The 20782-nt window shown below is 33.1% G+C and overlaps 1 protein-coding gene across 1 annotated transcript in view; it reads left to right on the forward strand.

The window, feature by feature from the left end:
* Positions 1–20782, forward strand: part of LOC119073081 — a 74765-nt gene that overhangs the window by 32522 nt on the left and 21461 nt on the right. Inside the window, 5 exon segments of the mRNA XM_037178394.1 lie at positions 2688–2933; positions 8402–8770; positions 8834–8897; positions 8955–9037; positions 17906–18063. Of these exon segments, the coding sequence (XP_037034289.1) occupies positions 2688–2933; positions 8402–8770; positions 8834–8897; positions 8955–9037; positions 17906–18063 (920 nt within the window).

Genomic DNA, 20782 nt, shown 5'->3' on the forward strand with positions numbered 1-20782 from the left:
AAATCTTTTTTCCAGTGTTAATGTTCGAAACATTGACGTATTTATTCCGCGTATACATTACAACATACACTGACAAACTGTGGGGTTGCTTTCAAATTTAATAATCTTCTTAAGACATGATTTAAAGCCTCAAAAATTAATGGTTCTGGGAGGAATTAATTATGCCAAACTTTTTTTTCCCTTCATTATATTGAGTTAAATTATTCCGTGTTAGAAAAAAAATCCAATCTGATTTCATTATGTGCAAAATAAATGCAAAAGAAGTGTTGAGTAAAATACTATACTTTTAGAAACGGCTAGTAAAGTGTCGACAATTTAAAAAAATAAATTCTCATGGAAGAACTGGGGAAGTTAAGGAATCTTTTATCAAACACACGGCAAAGTTAGAAGTAACGGATTTGGAGATTATTATGCATATTCTTATTCCTTACACACTCCTCACATCACTGTTTCCAAAGCGTTTTAGGATTAGGATAAGTCTATTATTTATCGCTCTGACATAATTCATAATTGAGTTCGAAACCATGATTTTATTCAAAATCGGGAAGTTTTTGCCTATTTTGCTTCCGGGAAGCAAATTGGTTTTTCCATCAGCGGATCGCTCTATACTTCTTTGCGCCAATCCCAAATTTTCTAATGATTTCGGCGATAACGGTAGACATTGTGTTCCACAAAGGGTTCCAGCACCTCAGCCTCTAATGGGCCTGTTGTGCAACCCACAGAAATTCAGCATTACTATTAGTACTGTTTGTTTATGTACCCGTCACTGTATGTGTCTTATGGAGCTGTACTGGGTTTTAAAGTTATCAAGAGATTCATTATGAACGCAGCGTATTGCTCAGCCATTTCTCTTTCCACTTCGTCGTAACGGTTACTTTTTCGATTGTCTTACGAAAGCGTAGAGCGTCGAGAGAGGTGCTGGAATTACTGGTTCAGGACCATACAGCGTCATTCTCGATGCTGATCTAGCAAGGTCGTTTGCTGTTTCGTCGCATCAATACCGCTAGAATATTTTTTTTTTAAATTGTTTGATATTGTTACGTTTATGAATTTAATAGATATTCCGATTAAAATCAAATCGACAACAATCGAAAGCAAATTATACAATTATCTTCGGATTTTTCTCGGTTCAACAATCAATCACTTTAATTACTCGTACATATTCTAACACGTCACATCCAAACGTACTCGACCTCAGATTCTGATTCATTGCAAATTGAATTCCAAAATAGTATCTAAGATTATTATAGTCTCGACGAACAAACGAGCAATTATATTTCGATTATCCAGCTATTGTGCATTTATATATGATTGAAATCTTGCCAAGAAGATAAAGATGAAGTATTTTGCTAATGAATTTTAATGTGGTAGTACATTTTGTGGGTGGATGGATGTTTTATTCTTTGGAAAAAAAGAAAATCACAACGGGGGAGTGTTACATTGACTCATGGGTCGATTAGTACAGTTTACGAGATGTAATACAGTAGGCTCAACTGAATATTTAAATCAGTGAGTGGTCGAAAAACGAATAACCGAAAAAAAACTTTTCCTTGTGCTCTCCGAGCTCAGTGTAAAAAGATTAATAATGAAATTTCAAATAGACCTACGTCTAGCGTCTGCGTTGAGTGAACATGTACATATTTTGAGAAACCACGTTTCATCTCGAATCGATGAAATTGTCAATTTTAAATTGATGTAGTAAGGCTCGAAACAGGTCAGGTTTACCTGAAACTAGCCTGAAATTACCTGAAATCTGTTTTGACCTGAAACTGATTCTAAAAATTTTGACCTGACCTGTTCTGACCTTAAACTAAAAGTGCTAGTCAGGTCAGGTTTCAGGTCGACTGGTGTAAATTTTCAGGTGTACCTGACCTGACAGGTTTCAGAAATTCAGGTTCAGGTCAGATCAGGTAATCTTGAAAAAAATTATCTGGCCTGACCTGAATTTTCAGATAGCTATAATTTTTGACCGCGGTCGACCTATTCCGAACCTTAGATGTACTCACCTCATTTAGTCTCTTCTTAGGCAGATCTATCAGCAAAGCATTTGAGATTTTTGTCAATTACCAGATAAAAATCGCAAAGCCTCGCTAAATAAAGTAAATGATTTTCCATCCCAGCGTTTTATTACTACATTAAATGACAAAACCTCATTTTATGTGCTCGCCAGATTTTTGGGGTGACACACGAGAAAATAAATTCAATTTGACAATGAACATATTTACATACTTCGTGAGATACTTCGTTATAAATAAAGTGTATAATGTTGATGCATACGCAATATGTTAAATACGAATATTTAGCAAGCAATAATATGGTAATCTTCCTGTTAGCTGCCTTTTAAAGCGTATCTAAACTTTGCGGATAGGCATGTTATATACCTGTAAACATTAAATTCATGACACGTTCAAAATCGTAATTAGTTTTTGCTTTGACATGGAAATTGCATTCGATTACACATTCGCTCGTCTTTGTAACCGAACCGAAAGTTGAATGGGTACTCGGTATTGAGTCTTATGTTGTCGCACACCAATTTTACTTTTGACATAAAGCAAACCCAACATTAAAGAATGTCTTTTACTGCCTCGTCAATATAAAGCGCACATTAAAATGGAAATCGAATGTCCCATGCGAGACACTCTGCATCCCTATCAATACCAAATTTTAATCAAATAATTTTATTACAGTGCCGAATGGATTACAAACAATGTTACATGGCTCATCGTCAGAATCCAACCCAACACACATTGACCATGTACATTGATTCACACAATGCATACGTGCAACAATTGCATGCCACCAATGCCATGATGGAAACGTATCATTGTGACACAATTCCGCAATTGATGCAAGAGCTGGAAGAGATTTACAGTGAATTGTGTGCAATTGTTTCGGATTCTGTATTGCGCGGTGCTGATATTATCTCAACAAAGGTGAGTAAGCTTGAACTTATGGTTGTTGGGAAATTGTTGAAAGCGGATTGCGTCATTTTCCATTTAATAGGAATGACAATATGTTTCTGTGAAGCTTTATTGGGAAATTTTTGTGTGGAATGTCTGAAAAAAAAATTAATAAAACCCAGATTGTATACTTGAGATGTTAGGTAGGTGGGTAGGTACCTGAAGGATTTGTTATTTAAAGTGAAAGGATATTCGGCATTTGACGACAAAGAACATAAAAGCTTTCAAGAAATTCCATAAAAAATTTCTAAACATTGTAATCCAGGACTGAAGCTGCTAACGGACGGAACGGGACTACCATGATTTTTTTTAAATGTAATTACAAAGACAGCAAAAATACGAAAGCACTTACAAATATCATGATTCTAAAACTTTTACAATTTTAGTCTTTGTACTCCTGGTCCGTCGCGCTCGCGCGGCAATAAAAATTGTAATTTAATGTAAATTCTACACCATTTTGTTAATCGTAATTGCCGCTGCGCAAAAATTTAAGTGCTGAATCAGTACTGAAGATACTTGTCATAGAATTGTAGAAATAGATATTGGGACTATCCGAAAATTTCGTTCTAGCTACGGCTCTGTTCGCATCTTGTAATGGTCTGGAAAAATCGGTATATTTATATTTGAATTCGTAGCACAAAGATATGGAAAAGCTCTCTTGTCTAAACGAATTGAATAATCTAAAATAACATAAATAATATTGTATAGAGCACTCCAGCCGTCTCGTAATAGAATTTCCATTTAAATGTCAATCTTTTGATTTTCTTTCCATTTGCTTATGTAAAATCTTTAAAAAAATATTCGAAGAGTGACAAAGTCGGCTCTTTTATCATTGTGATGGCACATACTCACCTGATCACCAAAAAGTTCAACATTATCCATATTTTACATTGTCTATCTTTTTTGATCATGTTTTTCCAATAATTTTTGTGGAAGTAGCATTGAATCATGAATATGAGGTCCTTCTGATTTTCACTTGAAAGCTTGTCGACTTTTAACGTGATGGTTTCATTACTTTTTCAGCTGATTACAGAAAAATAGTTCTGAAAATAGAACGGACCTGTCGCGCACATTAAAATAGTATTTGGGCATCGAAGTGGATTTTTGTTGCACTAGTTCTAAATTTGTCCGCTAGAAGTAAAGTTAATGCGAAAATCGAACTATATTGTTGCATAGAAAACATTATTATAAAGGTCGTGGGATGTCGTGGGTGGATCGATTTTACCAACTTGAAAATAGTCAACCCAGTCCCATTCATAGTAGACGTACTTTGTGACATAAGTATTTGCTTACCAAAGTAAACTTTCGATGTTACTACCCAGGCATGTATCATAGGGGGAGAAGTGAAATAAAGTGCATGCCGTAAGACACATTTCATTAAATTTAATAAAGATGGGTTGTCGTACAAGCGGCGGCAACCTAAAAAGTTCATGATAAAACGAAATTACGTTCAAAAGATGCGCCATTGAGTAGGTAGTTGGATTCGAAAATGTAAATATGCAGTTAGGCTAGTCTTGTCAAGCTTAGCTAAGTTGGTAAAGTCGATCCACCCTACTGTCTTTTCGATTTCCTCTGTGAGCTTCAATATCAATTACGTGCAATAGGGCAGCATAGTGTAAATATTGACAATGAAAACCAGAAATCGAATTTAATATTTTTTATACGTTACATGTGAATGTGAATCCAATTCAAAGAACCGAAAGTCATCGCAAAAGTCATTCGGAGGCAAGAGTTGACTTGTGGGAATTAAGTATTTTCTTTGATGTGTTTGTCCGTCAAAAGTTCTTTTCAAATTTATTTCCCATGACCATTTTTTTTTATTTTGTTATGCTGTAATCGGTTCGAGAAATGGAAACTGTTTCTCAAACAACTCCATTCGATTTCTTTTCAAATTAAATCAACTCCAACTATATCAATAGCTGGAACATATATGTGCCTAGCAGCATTGATTGATTTCCAATTCCATAAAGTCAGTTATTGTAGTGTACCAAGAATCATCTTCATCGATATATTGCTAAACTCAGGTATGTATGTATGTTATACGCTTCGGAATATTGAATTATATATTTTACACAAGAAAAACAAAAAGACGAGTAGCTGACAAAATTATTTTTTATTTAACTGGTCCAACTTTATTGCTACAAGAAGACCTGTAGGCGGTAAAAGCCATTACTCATTGTAGATTTTCAGTGTGAGTGTATAGGAGTTACAAGACGAAATGTCCTGGGAATTCGGACACATGCGGACTTGCGAATATTGTATAGAAAAGCGAACCTCATGAAATTTTAATTCTGGAAAAGCGAAAATAATATACACCAAAACAAACAAATAAAATTCGCTGCTTTTTTAGCCTGACTCATGAGAAATAAAGGAATTTAATATTTTATTGTCATCCAACTTAAATCACCATTATTGTGATCATTAAAACATTCTCTCCAATATTGAGAAAACAAAGGTCCGATTTGTCTCGTCACCACAACATGTGTATGAAGGCATTCCGTCGGATGTAGGTCAATTGGGATATTTGAACAATCGGTAGAAATACCACGTTAATAATTTTGCCTTAAAAAAGTCACATTTGACGGTATTCGTGTTAGCGTTGCAATATGAACTATGAAGTGTTTGTGATATATTGTCATTTTTTGTAATGTTTTTGAATGTAGCATAGCAGCAAAATATGAACGTACCGTAAATACTCATTCTTCTAATTTTCCTCTTGCACATAACTAAATATGGAAATGATTATACCAATAATGCAAATTGTTGACACACTTCACATATATGTACAACACATAACAGCTGATTGATAGATTGTCGTCTATTTCCCATACTTTTCTGTAAAAGCTTTTTAGCTGAACAGATGAGAAGTGGAAAATGTAAGATAATTGGATTTTCTTTATGGATTCTCGTTAAATAGAAAAAATGATACTAAAAGCGAATGTAAATGATGGATGAAATTTATGTAGATTTCGTTATTGGAATTTTTCTCAAAATAGTTCAATTATGCCACCGAAATTAGCACATGCAAAGGGAAGGTCCGCAAAATGTTTCCTTTAATATTAGCCGATGACAAAAAAAGGAATGCCAATTTGCAATGCAACATCACAATTTCTTTTGTCTGTGACCACATTTTGGTTACATTAACGGAAAAAGAGCCTTTTAGTATCACGGTTTTCCACAACCATAGCACATATACGATGTGCTTATACTTGGTATAAACTTAAATCGATTATTTTCCATCATTAAAAGACAATGCCACAATGCCACAATGGTAATTAGTTGCGGTTTTTAGTCATATAGAACCTTCAGTGAATATCCAGATAACTTTTTGTTCTACAATAATGGATTGTTACATTTACTCCGTATAGATCTCGGACAGCCCTGACAATTTCCTATGTACATGAGGCACAATTTCCGAGTCCCTTCTATCTTCTATCTCGTCGTCATACACACTTAATTCACCCGGTTCAATCGATTCTGTTCAGAGATCTAGATATAAATTATTTATAACATCAATAATTTTACCGAATCTGCTACTTCTTTTGCTGTAAACATATCCAGACATTTTCCAGTGCTGACATATACTTCTATGGCTGTTGAGTTGATATCAAAAAGCCACTTAAAATGATTTTTTATCATGAAGTGAATGACGTACATGGATAATAGACCAGATTACTAGTACTATCTTGCTTGCAAATATATTTTTACTCCTCGACAAAGGATTTAATCACTTAATCTTGCAACTGTATAGGAAAATGATGTTTAGAAACTAAGAAGAAATGTAATAGAGTTTTCCCCATATTTTAGTACGTTGTGTCATAAAATTACTGTCACTGCGCTTATTTTCATGTGAACCAACTTCATATGGTGACATTTGTTCTGTAATGACAAACGTGAAGTTGGTTCACATGAAAATAAGCCACAGAGAATGAAGTACTATGAAAAAAATGTGGCGCCTCAACAGGCCAACCCACTTGTCCCATACAAAGTATTTCTGAAGAGAAAATATTTAATTCCTTAGCAAATCTTCATGTTACACTTTTGGAGAGCAAAATATTGATGTGCCATCTTAACTAGAATTGTTTTATGAGCCAAACATTAAGCGTAATACCAAACCAATGGTTTTCATTTTAATTAAAATGACCACCACTCATCCTTGAAATTCTTGCTTGGAAATCTAATAATTTTTGTTTGCAATTTCATTCGATCGGAACTCCGAAAAAGCCGGAAATTGAGTTTCTTTTTCAAATCAAACTTTTTAAATAAAAAAAATTATTCTTTTGAAAACTTTAGCAAAGTTAAATCAAAGACAAAATACTTCTTAAATGTTAACTCTCAATGAAAGGTTATTTTTATTCATATATTTTTACGGCTTTATTCAATAAACGAGCTTTTGCTGAAAGTTACAATTATGCCATGAACAGAACATGTATGGTGCCTGTGTACAACAAATGGATATTCAAGTTGAATTATTTAGTTACAGCTTTTTCATGGCAGAATTTAAATTTGGTAGTTATCCTGGCTTGTATAGTTTACATGTAAGCAGGATTAGTGTCATTTGAAAATTAAAAGATTTACTCGACAAAAACACTGGCACGAATCCCTATCACACTGTATCTCTCTGATTCCCTATTCAACGGATGCGATTTATTTCAATTCAAATCATTAACATCTGAAATTGTATGTGTTGTGCAAGCCAGCAAACGAAACGGAAAATGAAAGTGACTTTTTCAGTATATTGAATAAACATACAACGAGAACGAACGGGTGCACATATTTCCATTTTAGAGCGACGATATTAGTGTTACTTTTCGTAAATGTATAATAGCGAAAATGTTGAACACGTTTTCGCCATCTCATAAAACCGTTTATCTAGATGTTTGCGATTTACATTCATTTAACGCTCAGCATTATAAAGATGTCGTCTTATATACTTACTCAATAACATGCATTCACTCTGTATCAGCGTATTTTGAATCCTATTTCAGTAAATTCTTAAAACGATCATAAGATGACCCACATTTGCTCTGAATGAAATGGTCTAATAGGGTAGTATAAGGTATTGTGTATAAATCATTCCTGAATATTGCTGTGGCACTTGAGTCTAGTTCTCATTAAAAGAAGATCTGAGTAGGGCAATCCATAAATAATAAAAAGCTTAACCTCATGTTTCTGGTTCGCATAACTTAATTTCTATGTCACAAAACTCCTAAAGCTTGCAAAAATTAAAGATAATTTGAATTGCAATGGGAGCTTCAAAGCTAGAAATTTGCATTTTAATACGATGGTATGTGGGTGTATAATAACGAGCTGTAAAGTCAAATACATTCTTTGCCGATTGCAACTGCGGTAAATGGAAATTTCGAATTGAAAATTCTGAACATAAATCCTAAGTGTAACACCCACGTATAATAGAATTTATTTATTTTTTCGTTTTGCAGGCAAACGAACAATCCAAGCGATATGATGCTTTATCAACCCAATGTAGAATAGTTTCTGGTCAACAGGATTTAAATAGTTTTCTAAGATTTTTACAACCGGATTCACCGAAAGTTCCTAGAAAAGCTTATGCGCCACCACAATCAGGACCAGGCGATGCCGATGATGTATTAGCTTATAGCGTAAGTATTTCGTTGTGTTCTCTATGCCGTACAGGTAATCGATTATTCTACTGAAAGCAGGATCAATCACCTATTCCACTAAAAAACGAACTGATTATTGAACGAAATGCTTCTTTGCAAATGAGACCATCCGTAGAAGCACTGAAGAGGGAAGCTTCAGATATTGAGTTGCAAATTCGACAATTACAGGTCAAATGTCCACAGATACGTTGAGAATTTACATCATTTGATTGAGCTTGTTTCATTTTACAGGACACTATCGAAACATTAATCCGTACACAAATTCGAGGTCTCGAAAATCAACTCTATAACAAAGGTAAAAAAAATGTTTTGTGCTGGGAAAGTATTGAACTTTTTTTTTTTCAATTTCTAGTTAACGAACTTCAGGAAGACATTTCGATGAAAAAATTCGATTTACGAGCCAAACAAATACATCTTGCTGCTGTTAGAGCTCAGGTAAGTTTACATTTTACAAATTTGAAAAATTTGACTCTTTTGAATGAGCCATAATTGCAAACTACGAGTAATGGAAATGTTAGCGGTTCCTCAAAATATTAATATTATGTGACAGCATGGATCAATGGCTGATGTTGATGCCAATAAATTGAGTTAATCGTATTCATATATTCAAGATTGAGTTTCAATTCCAAAACATATTAAAGCGACATTGTAACACAAATATGCTAAACAGGGAATAACATAACATTCTCATAACAGGGATTGCTTGATAGTAAATATTTTGATTTTAAATTGCGAGGTCTTTATAAAACTTATATTTTATCTGCCAGATACCATAATGTATCCACAGTCAAGCGTATAAATTATCGAGGGAAGAACACAATATATCATAAAGTGAATCAATATTTCGATTTCAATTTAAAGTTTTCAATATTACATTATGCTCGGCTATACACACAACGGATGGCACAGAAAAAATATAGGAGAAATAGAACTCTACTTGTGTGTCTGATGTGGTGAACCTCATATCAAATATAACTTATGATTTAGGTCACACGTTTCTTAGTTCCTAAATTGAAAATGAACCACCTCAACCCATGCGTAACGTTAATATTCACATAGCAGAGGATACAGTATTTTTTGTAAAACAAAAGTAATATCAAGAGAGTTGAATCTGCAATGGAACCAATTTCGAATAAAAATCTTTTTTGTTACGGCCGAAATCAAAGATCGGTATCTTGAGTGAAAGATTTCCAAAATTTAATTTTTAATATTTTCACGATGAAAGCTGATAATACACACACGCTATATTAACTGTCGAATGCATCAGCACGTTAAAAAACTTAATTTATCCTAATACGTCTTTATATTCAAACAAGTAGATTTCAGTTCAATAAATCGTTAAAGGGGCACATAGAATGTCAAATAAAGAGGAAATTTCTTCCGATCCTTATATTTAATACGACTATAAAGTGGAAAAGGAGCTTACTCGGTTAATTGGAAATGAAGCACACAAATATTCGTTTAACAGTTGCCCTCAGCGAATCATCTCTTCGATTACCCTGTTCCGACATGTTCACATGTCACATTGCGTAGTTTTTTACCACTGTTGACTGAAAATTGGCATGTATAACAGTTCTCTCCATCATCTGTTACTCACTCCAATTGTAGTTGAACATTCATCACGTTCGACCAGATTTGCAGCGATAGAAATCACAAACTTTTTTCATTATCCATCACTGAATATCATCACCATATGTAGCTGAGCTGCAAATACTACATTTCCAAAATGATGTTAACGTCGGCATTTTTTATTTCACATAATTCGTCTTTTACTACCATCACTTCAATTAGGTCAGATTTAGATATAAATCCCATTTGGAAGTTGGTAAAATTTATGGCGTTAAATAAATTATTATGCAAAATTTCGATACAGCAATTTTTCTGAGGCAATTACTGTAATTGAAATGTTTATAAATTTACTTCATTATGCCATGAATTTTTCTGACTCTGAGGGGGATGAGTCGAACACTGAATCGGAGGACGTCATAGTATATTTTTGTAGAACATTTGGGTGTAAAATTTGTTGATTCGAGTCGAGACGATTTAAACTTACGTTGATTTTACAGACGAGGTTATTCGATGCAGTATCAGAATATTAGAGTAAAGAAATTTTTCTATTTTGTGTGTGGCAACAATGCTTCAAAGCTTCTACGCTCTTCAGTTATTTAATCTACTTTTACAGACATTATCATTTCCTGCATCCTATTATTTTACGTGTTTATCTTTGCTGTCACTCCAGCAAGACTTATGTCGTACACGAAAAATACCAAAGAAGAAATTCAATTATTAGCCAGTGATGGTCACTGATATAGTGTCGGGATACGCAACATAAAATATCCAATTTTTCGGAATGCTGTGGAAATGAGAATATAATGAAATTTCCACGGGATGTTCAGTTAAGCGTATATTGTTAAATGAAACGAAAAGTTAATTAAAATTAGCGTCAAACAATTTTAACCATCGATTGTTTTGTCGTACAATTGCCGTAAGAAGCATGCGGAAACACTTTTAAAGAAACGGTTAGACATTATTCCTGTTACACTCGCTACGGTGTGCCAGTGTATTTGCACATGAAAGGTGTAGATGTACGTAGCAGTAGCATACAAACATGGAATTTATTTTTCTCGTATCCCATTATTACACGGTTTGTATACACTATACAGATACATCTCGAAAGCAATCAAAAGATTTAAATGAAATTTTCCCATTTAAATATTTTGCTCCAATTTTCCACCAGAGTGTATATAAATTTCACTTGTCATTATATTGTATCACCGTCATACGGCGCATGTGCCACGATGAAATTTCCCATATTTTCCCATGAATATCTGCGCTCGTCGGAACACTCGTCCACACACATTCATCTGAAGTTTTGTGTCCAAATATTGTTGGGCAGCCGAAAAGTTTAGATTAACATACCACAGCTGCAGCAACTAATAACCACACAAGTATTTAAAAAAAAAAGTCATTAGGTTAATTTGTACCCTTAAAGCTTAGTGAATAATTCATGTTTTATCGCTGAATAAGTGGGTTTTTATTCTCGGAGTGTTTGACATCCGCTTCAAAAGAAATATTATCATCGCGTTTTAGTGGCAATTGAGTGTGTACATACAAGTTTATTCTCCTCTTCTCGTGAATGCTATCAAAACGAGAGACATTTAGCTAATGTACCCAGTTTTGTAATACATTCAGTGGAGTTCTTGTTGTTACCAAGGTGTTCGGATGAGATGAAAAATTTATTAACTTTAAATGATAAATTATTATATAAGAAGTGGTGATATACTAATGGTAATGGGTCAAAAACTTTTATTGAATATTAATATTTAAAAAAATAGAATTTAAATGATCGCACAAATCGTACCTTAAAAAAAAAGTTTATTATTAATCTACTGAACGTTAAATAAATTTTAGAGATTTAAAAAAATAATTTTTGTGATATCATTGTTTTAACCATGTTGTATCGTTATTAAGGATTTACATATTTAAAGCATTACAAAAAAATCATTGTTACAAAAAAAAAACGATTTTAAAAGTTTAACTAAAAAAAGCTGTTACGACGACGTGTTATTCAAATATTTTCCAATCAATTATTTACATATTGAAAACGAGTGACAAACATTAAAATAAAAAGACAGAATGGAACAATAGCAGCAATCACGTAACGAAATAAAATTGTTATTGATTTGTGATTAAAAGTGTATTTTTGTATCGGGCGACCAAGCAACCAACTACTGTTCTACACATCTGACTAATATATGCCCATGTCCAACTAAAAATACATTGGGTCGTGTTGTGTGTCTGTTCAAATCAAAGTGAAATTGGAACGCCCGCTGCCGTTTGGTTGATATCAGGTCTAAATAGCATGAGGCTGCTTTTTGTTTAAATAGATATGGGATGGGAGTCCATTCGTGTGCATGTTGTAAGAGACTTTATTTTATTTTGTTTTGGCGAAAATTGGAGTAATTCGTATTGATGCTAATGAATGTATGCCACATAGAATAGAAATGTAGTCTGCTAGTGAAATTTTTAGTATTTGTACACTTTAAAATGGTAACAGAGAAAAACATAATCACCGATTTCGGTTATTGATGTTCATGTCGTGTCGCAGCAACACTCTTTACGGATACTTAATTTTCAAAGCAACACTGAGTGGAGGTTAAGCTTTACATGAAAAAAAAAAATCCATTTTCCAAATTAACTTTTTCTTCTCGAACCATTAATATTCATTTAGGGTTAAAACTTGAAAGTTATATGATGGAAGTACGTCCGACAAGTAGGGGAAATGGTATCGAAAATTGATTATTTTTGGTATGAAGACATCCAGTAAATAAATGTATTCGAAAGTGGAATTTTTCTTCTTTTTTCCCGAAAATATATTTCCCATCAATCTGGTTCCGCTTCACATTATTTTATATAGCTATTCCGTTGAAGTGTATAACATCCAAATGTGTAGGTTTGATATGTTTGTGCTCACATGATTATGGCTAAAAATATACTTACCAAGGACCACCTACCGGTTTTTCTATTAAGTGAAAAGTAAAACGTAGACTTTCATTACGCAAGTTCTAGATCTGAGCATTTTACGATAACTTCAGTATGTAGGGAAAATTTTTAATATTTTTCACTAATAGTTAAAAATTTCCAACCTGCTTTTCCATAAATTTGATAATCACGCAAGCAATAGCAACAGTGAAGTAATTTAAACTTTCCGTGTTTGCAGCATTTAAATGTCTACCTTTTTGTTTAGGAATTGTTTTTTCTATTTTCTGAGAATTGAAAATAAAGCCTTTGGAACAGGTCATGTCTTTTTGAATTTTATATGGATTTACCTGAAGCCTTGTTAAATGATTCAGGTTCAGGTCATATAAACTTTGCCAAGCTTTAAACGTACTTTCTTTACTTGCTTGCGAAACTACTTCTAAGGACAGATGTAATTTCATTTCGTTAGGATTTTGTAATTTCATCAGAAATTGAAACTAGCTAGGTAAAACCATCCGAGTTGTTTAAGTCGCAATATTTTTCCTTTCCGGTTACTATAGTGTCTGTAACAATTGATTCTTTTTGCTACGAATGCCTCGAACTTCGGCAGGTAAATTACGCTTTGTAATAATGTCCCAAGAAATGTACAATAGAAATATTCTGTAAGCGTATTAATGTAACACAAAAAATGAAATAACTTATTTGAATACAAATATTGTGTCCTATTGTTGTGTAGTAATCCTCTCAATCAATACCCAACCAACAACAAAAAATTGCATAGATTTTAAAAGTTGTCATACCAAATAAGCTTAGAATACAAAACTTTACAGAAAAGAATCTGTGAAAGAAATTGAACGAAACGTTATGGTATTTAAGATGAAATTAAAATCAACTTTTTATTGTAGCTTTATGATGACGTCCAAAGTCATCATTAAATTACTAAATCAAAATGTTATCATGAATTCAATGATTTCTCTAATCCGATTTGAGAAACCTACCCGGATAATAAGCAATGGTTTCAATTTCTTTTTCGTTTTATTATCGATACTCTTAATTTGAAATTTATAAAATTTATAAAAAGAATTATATTTTACGTAGGTATCATACAGTCGCGTCGCATTGTATAGCATTGCAGAAAAAGAAAATTGATTTAGATTCATTAAAATTTTAATTTCTCATCTCAAGGGGAATCAACTATGAAAATAATGAGAATATCTTCAAATATACTTGCATTTTTTATGGAAACAAATCCGTTTAAGATCGTCAATTATCCTTATAGAAAAAGCTAGTCATCTGCTTTCGACAACTATGACAAGAATAAGCGATGATCTATGGTGGACCGATGTTTTCTTAATATGAAAAATATTGAAGTGATAGATTTTGCAACAAACGTGCGCTGCCAAATGTTTATACAAATGCAGTAACAGACTTACATGAATGATTTTGTTACGATATTGCGAGTAATATTTTGTAAATACTTACAGACTCATTACAATAGTAAGCATTGATGATCTAAAAAGTGCTAGTCCATCTTAAATACGGTCACCATAGCTTTTACCATTTAAAAGTATGAAGAAAAAAAAAATGACAAAATTTGGGAGCAGTAACCGATAAAACAAACGAAAAGTATTATGAAGAGTCTTTGTTCGAATTAAAAATTAAATATCGATCGAAATGAAACCAATGGAAAATTCTTAAATTTTGAATGTATTGTGTTGTCTATAGTTGTGTGTTGATTGTATTTTTTTTATTTTATTTATTCATTTCATCAATGGCAACATGCCCCCTGACTACTTACATTTACAATTGTTTACATTACAATTACAAGATAATAAGGACAAGATTTATATAACACAAAAAAAACACGACGTTTAAAAGCAGCAGGTAGTTCTGATTCGTGTGACCAAGGTCCAAGGACCAAGAAGATGCGTTTTGGGTCAACGAGCCACCTGGAAAAGAACGGATTAGCGAAAGCCAATCGACTAGATAGGCTCGGTTTTGCACAAGTCGATGAGACTTGGAGTTTAATATTTAGAAGTCGTTAGACCATTTAGAAGTCGTGAGACCAGATTAGACTAATCGATACGGATTAGAGAGAGAGAGAGAGAGAATCATTGGTTCATAATTGCATAATTGCAAGATTAAATCAGTGTAAATCATGAAATCTTGGTCTTACCGTTCAATTTGATTGGAATCTTCGACATCTTTACAGTCGCTTTGAATGATTCACGCGGCATGCCCTGGAACTAAAGCTGTGAGAAACGGTTAAGTAGTGGTTTATAAAATTTTTATGAAACATTACGGAATTGGAAACGTTATAGTATAGTATAGTCACCTAAAGGTGGTGACAGCAAGATTGAAACTTTGAAAAATGTAAATCGTAGGAAACTATCTAGGATCATTCATAAAAGGTAACGATCTTTCAGTGTTAAAATTAAATCTTAAATAACTCTGAGAAATACGCGTTCTGTAAAGTTACAATTATGATCTACCGCTTCTCCCTATTTTCAGGGAGATATATTGGGGGGGGGGGTAGACTTATCTTCGCAGACAGTTTATTTCTCGAGTTATTTACGATTTAATTTTTGATGAAAGCACTGAAAAGCGTTACGTAATTTATGAATGATCCCTAATAGACGGAACTTTTGAACTAAAAATTTACAATTTGCAATACCACAAATAATAGGTCTAATTGAACGTAAATTTCGAACATAGTCTAAACTAGTTCTGCATTGATACACTTCCTCTTTACTTCTTATCTAATGTTAAGAGCAAAATCTTTTACCTTACCTAACAAAATATTATTCGGGCTTTGTATCACGATCACATTCACAATAAATAGAAAGAAGAATAGCTTATATAAGCCGACGACATAACTTCTCTACCCGAGAATAAAGTTGCGAACTTATTGTCTGTCTCATTCAATTATTATGATAACATGCACGTTGCCATACAGCATAAATATGGGCTTTGCCATTATCATAGGTTAGTGGCAGAAGGGGATGCAGAAAATGTTACTTGTTTTGTTTACAATTGTGCTGTGCGACATGATTTTCCTTCGTTTATAATAAATGGAATGAATAGTTCTTTGTTTCTCATGATGGAATGATTACAGATTTGTAGCATATTCTGGTATTTGTCGTATTTCTGCGACTGAAGCGTGTACTTTTTGAGGTACATATGCATCGATTACGGAAATGCACCAGCACCTTGAATAATAAACTGACACAATTCAAGCAAATTATTATTTTGCAAAAAAAATGTGTCGTGACTTACTAGTTTTTTCGTTTGTTCTAGTAATTAGTTCTCAGAGCATGCTAATAAGCTTTTTTTATCAACTAATGACGTATGCAAAAGTGTCATTTTTCGGAATTGGCATTTCGCGTGCATGTTAGCAATTTCTTTAATTAGTCTATCTTTATCGCATCTGCTTTCTTTGACAAATATAATTTATAGTTCCATGTTACTAAGTGCAACACGCATGTAATTATGACGATAATCGTGAATTGTTTTCCTAATTTTAAAACAATTCTGCGATACAGTTAATGTCAATCGAATGTGTCTAAGTTCGCTTCAACTGTGGTTCCACCTGGTCCATTATATATGTACTGCTTATGCATAAATAACGGTTTTATGATACTATGAGAACCTTAGGTATAATTGGCTTAGAGTATAGCCTCACTAACGGTTTCAGAACATAGATACCACAAGGAAATTAACCATATAATCAATGAATCTATATTGTAAAAAGTCTGTACGCTCGTTGATTTCACTTGAATTGGGGTGCATTTTCCGCGCACCTTTTTTGTATGAAATTTGTAGCAGTGTGCCTCTTGTATTTTGTGCAGGTTTTTGTTAGTAACGACATACTCATGATTTGAATAGAAAATGATACGAGCTGTAATGAGAGGCACATACAATGGCATGCTGCATGCACGTCTTCCATGTTCAAAAAGTACAAATAAAAGGAATGGATGTCTAAAAATATCTTTCTGTCAGAGATAAATTTTGTCCAATTAATTATACTTGCAGCTAAGTCGAATTTTGTTCCACAGCCCGCTTTACACTCGAGCATCGTAGTCATTTCCTTGCTCGTTATGAAATATTTGAATTAAGTTGAAATGAAGAAAATTAAATTTTGGAGGCAATAAGCATAACGAATACCATTTATGAAGTGGTTCAACTTTGAAACTTTCATCCATCATCCTCTTTAATTACCATATAAATTTCATAGAAATTTAAATCAAAAACGGTTGAGCCACTCAACTCAAGTGTTATAGTTACGTATTCGTTTTTGGACATACAACCAATTTGTTGGAGGCAAGAAAACTTTACTTTTCGGAAATTTGTTCAACAAGCCATCCAATTTCTCTTTTTTTTAAGAATATATTTGCTTCATTCATGCATAATCAATGCCCATAAAATTAATTAGATGTGCTGAAAGTTAGGGTATAGGGTAAAAGTTAAAAGTAGCAGACTTTTACCAAATTTTCATCTCATTGGGAAGTAATTATTTAAATGAAGCCACTTCTGAATTTACATTTTGCGACTCGCTCAGAACAACTTGTTCTCAAGTCTGAGTTATGAAAATATTCATTAGTACACTAGCTTGTTTGAACTTCCACGTGTGTACATGACACATTTACACATTCCGCACACATAAACTTCTCGGACAAATGTAGCTCACTTGAAGAATATAAAATAAATAATAGATCCGTGCTTAAGATATGTACACGGTACATTGACGGACCTAATGTCACTTAAAGAACAGTTGAAAGACTTATCTCTTAAAATCTAACAAAAATTTTAATTAATGTTTTGCAGAAGGAGCTATTCTTAGGACGACCATCTGAGCCCGGATCGCCCATTAGAAACGAAAGAAAACTTTCTGGTACCGTACCCAGTTCACTATCAATGAAAACAAAGTGGTTGAAGGCTTTCAAGAGCCTCAAGCCGACATCAGGACCTACACCAGCCGATAAGTGAGTAAATAATGCAGTCGATTTTACAATTTTGTAGTGGTTGATTAGTTGTTAAAATTGAAATCGTATTGATTCGATTGAATTTTTAATTAACAATTTCACTACACTTCAATACAGCCGACAATATAAATGTAAAAATAGGATTCTTTTGTTCATTCAAAATATATGGCCAGACTAATGAATTGCCATTTCTTCCATTTTCCATTTTACGTTATGTGTTAAGCGTATAATAAACACACATTCACCGAAGTGCGTGCGAGCTCCATTTCTCAATGGAGTGAGGCGAAAAATTTATTGGCTGAAAATATTATTTAAGCTATCAAAGAACTTTCTCATGTTCAGTTTATTATGCACCATTGTCTGTCCATGAATATTTTCCCTTTTAATCAATATCCTTATGTCATGTTATGTTGTGCCACAAAACGATATAACACACAAAACAATCAATATTTTTCCGGTAATATATATACTTAGTATAAAATATATTTCAAATGTGTCTTCATATTGTGCATGCAATGTTCTTCTTTATTGAATGTCTTTTGCAATTTATATCTATGAACGGCGAATTTAGAGAGGTTGTGAGCTGAATAATTAATCACAAAGGCTGGTTTCTCCCAGTTCAAGCAGACTGTGTGTTGCCAAATAATTTATTATTATGAAGTTATCCATTATGCTCATTCCCATAATTGAAAATTTAAGATTATCTCAATTTAATTACAAAATGCACATTACGAACGACGGCTTCTGAAATTCTTATTAAATTAGTGCGACCTATAAAATCTATCTACAAGAGATTTCAAAGACAGCAAATGTCCTAGTGGAGTCCTCTTGGTCGTATAGATATAGCGGAAGAGGACTTTCATGCATTCAACCTCCACAAACCCTTTAAAAGAGTACAAAGCCACATACATATTAACCCCAAAGCCATTGTATTTTAACAATGCTCTCCGACAACAATCGATGCTTCTGTTATTTGTTGAAATTATGTTTCATATTCAGTAGAATTGAAATTATGTTGTGTTGACTTTTCCCATTTTTTCCATTTTCACCAATAAAACCACAAAAAAATCCAATAAGTCACATCGATTTATGACCGAAACAAATGTGTGAATAATGGGGGATTAAAGAATTGTGAAATGCTTTACGGTCTAGAGCAAACAAAAAAACGATACGTATGCTATATTGTAACAAAGGTCTCTGCCATCAGACACCAAACTTAAATTGACTGAGACGATCATAATACTAGATTCTGCTATTATTTATTTGTATCCTCTTAAAAATGACAAGCGTAGCGTGATGTAATCATTGAATCTATTACTTATTCTGTTCAAAGTATCGACAAGAGTTTGATAAAAAATCTTTTACTTCATTTGTTTTAACATACATTTTACTATATAAATCTACATAAAACAGAGGACATCACTTATTTTAGTCGTTATAGTCGATAACAGATGATTCTTGCGTTTAAAACGATTTTTTTTAACCGTTTTGACTGTATACATATTCTGTGCTATCAAAATCTTTGTCCATAATAACATTTCAATGAAGTGAGTTTATATCAATAATTCTGAAACATAAACCGTGAGAACACAGATACGTTATCCGAGATAACCCAAATAAAACGAGACAATTTTCGTCATAAAATCTCTGATACATTACAAACTCCGCAAAACTTACGAAACTGATACTTGCTTCATACGCAATAATTTATCCGGGCATAAACATGAACATTGCTGATTTTTATAAAAAAAGAATGAAGCCCCATGAGCTCTTAGTTTTATTTAATAAATCTTCTCTGAATTTATAACAGTAGACGACGGTAGAACACAAAATGACAATAGATCAACCACAGAGCTGGCGGCATACGGTGTCAAGCTGTTGGAGCTGTTGCTAAATAAAATTTACTTTTAGCATTCCAAATGCCATAAAAAACAATTTTGTGAAACAATGTGACAAATTCAATGTATATATGGAAAAAAAATGGGAAATAACGACGTAAACATAACGAAAAAAAATGTTTTCTCTTTTCATTCACAATATTTTCAAACGGAACTGTTCAGGGATGAAGAACAGAGAAGTAAAATGAAAATGAAAATCAAAGTATATTTTCCTTTTAAGCAAATAAAAATGAGTTTTTCCTTTCAATTTTCGTTTTGTCATTTCCATCTAGACCGAAATGTATCTTTATTCTTGTTTAAGATGCTATCTGTTACTGCTTGTTGGAATAAAGGTTTAAGAGGGTAGATAAAGCTCGAGGAGATAAACCTTGCCTATATACACAGCCGTATCAACATGTTATATTGTATATATATACATATATATACAAAGCCATGATCACAACATACATTTGTATATGAATGTATAGAGCTTTATATTGAAGTCACACATAAAAATGATATAACCATCAAGATAAGAAGTCAAGGTTAATTTTTTATATTTTGTTTTCTGCAGAGATTCAAGTGTTTGTTAAGTACACGAAAAATCTAAGAAAATTTATTTTCCAAACATGAAATGTGTACTAAGCGGTGCTTGAAAATTGTTTTTGGTTTTTCTATAAAAAAAACACGGATCTCTACATGAAAAAAACACATGATGGGACTCGTACGAATGGCTCGAACACAAGAGCTAGTTGTACACAAAGTCCACAAAAGGCATGTATATTGAAACTTCACTGCATCTAAAAATCTCTCAACATAGACTTCCTCTTTATATTGTCTCC

This window comes from Bradysia coprophila, unplaced genomic scaffold (assembly GCF_014529535.1).
Source record: "Bradysia coprophila strain Holo2 unplaced genomic scaffold, BU_Bcop_v1 contig_13, whole genome shotgun sequence".
Taxonomy (NCBI): Eukaryota; Metazoa; Arthropoda; class Insecta; order Diptera; family Sciaridae; genus Bradysia; species Bradysia coprophila.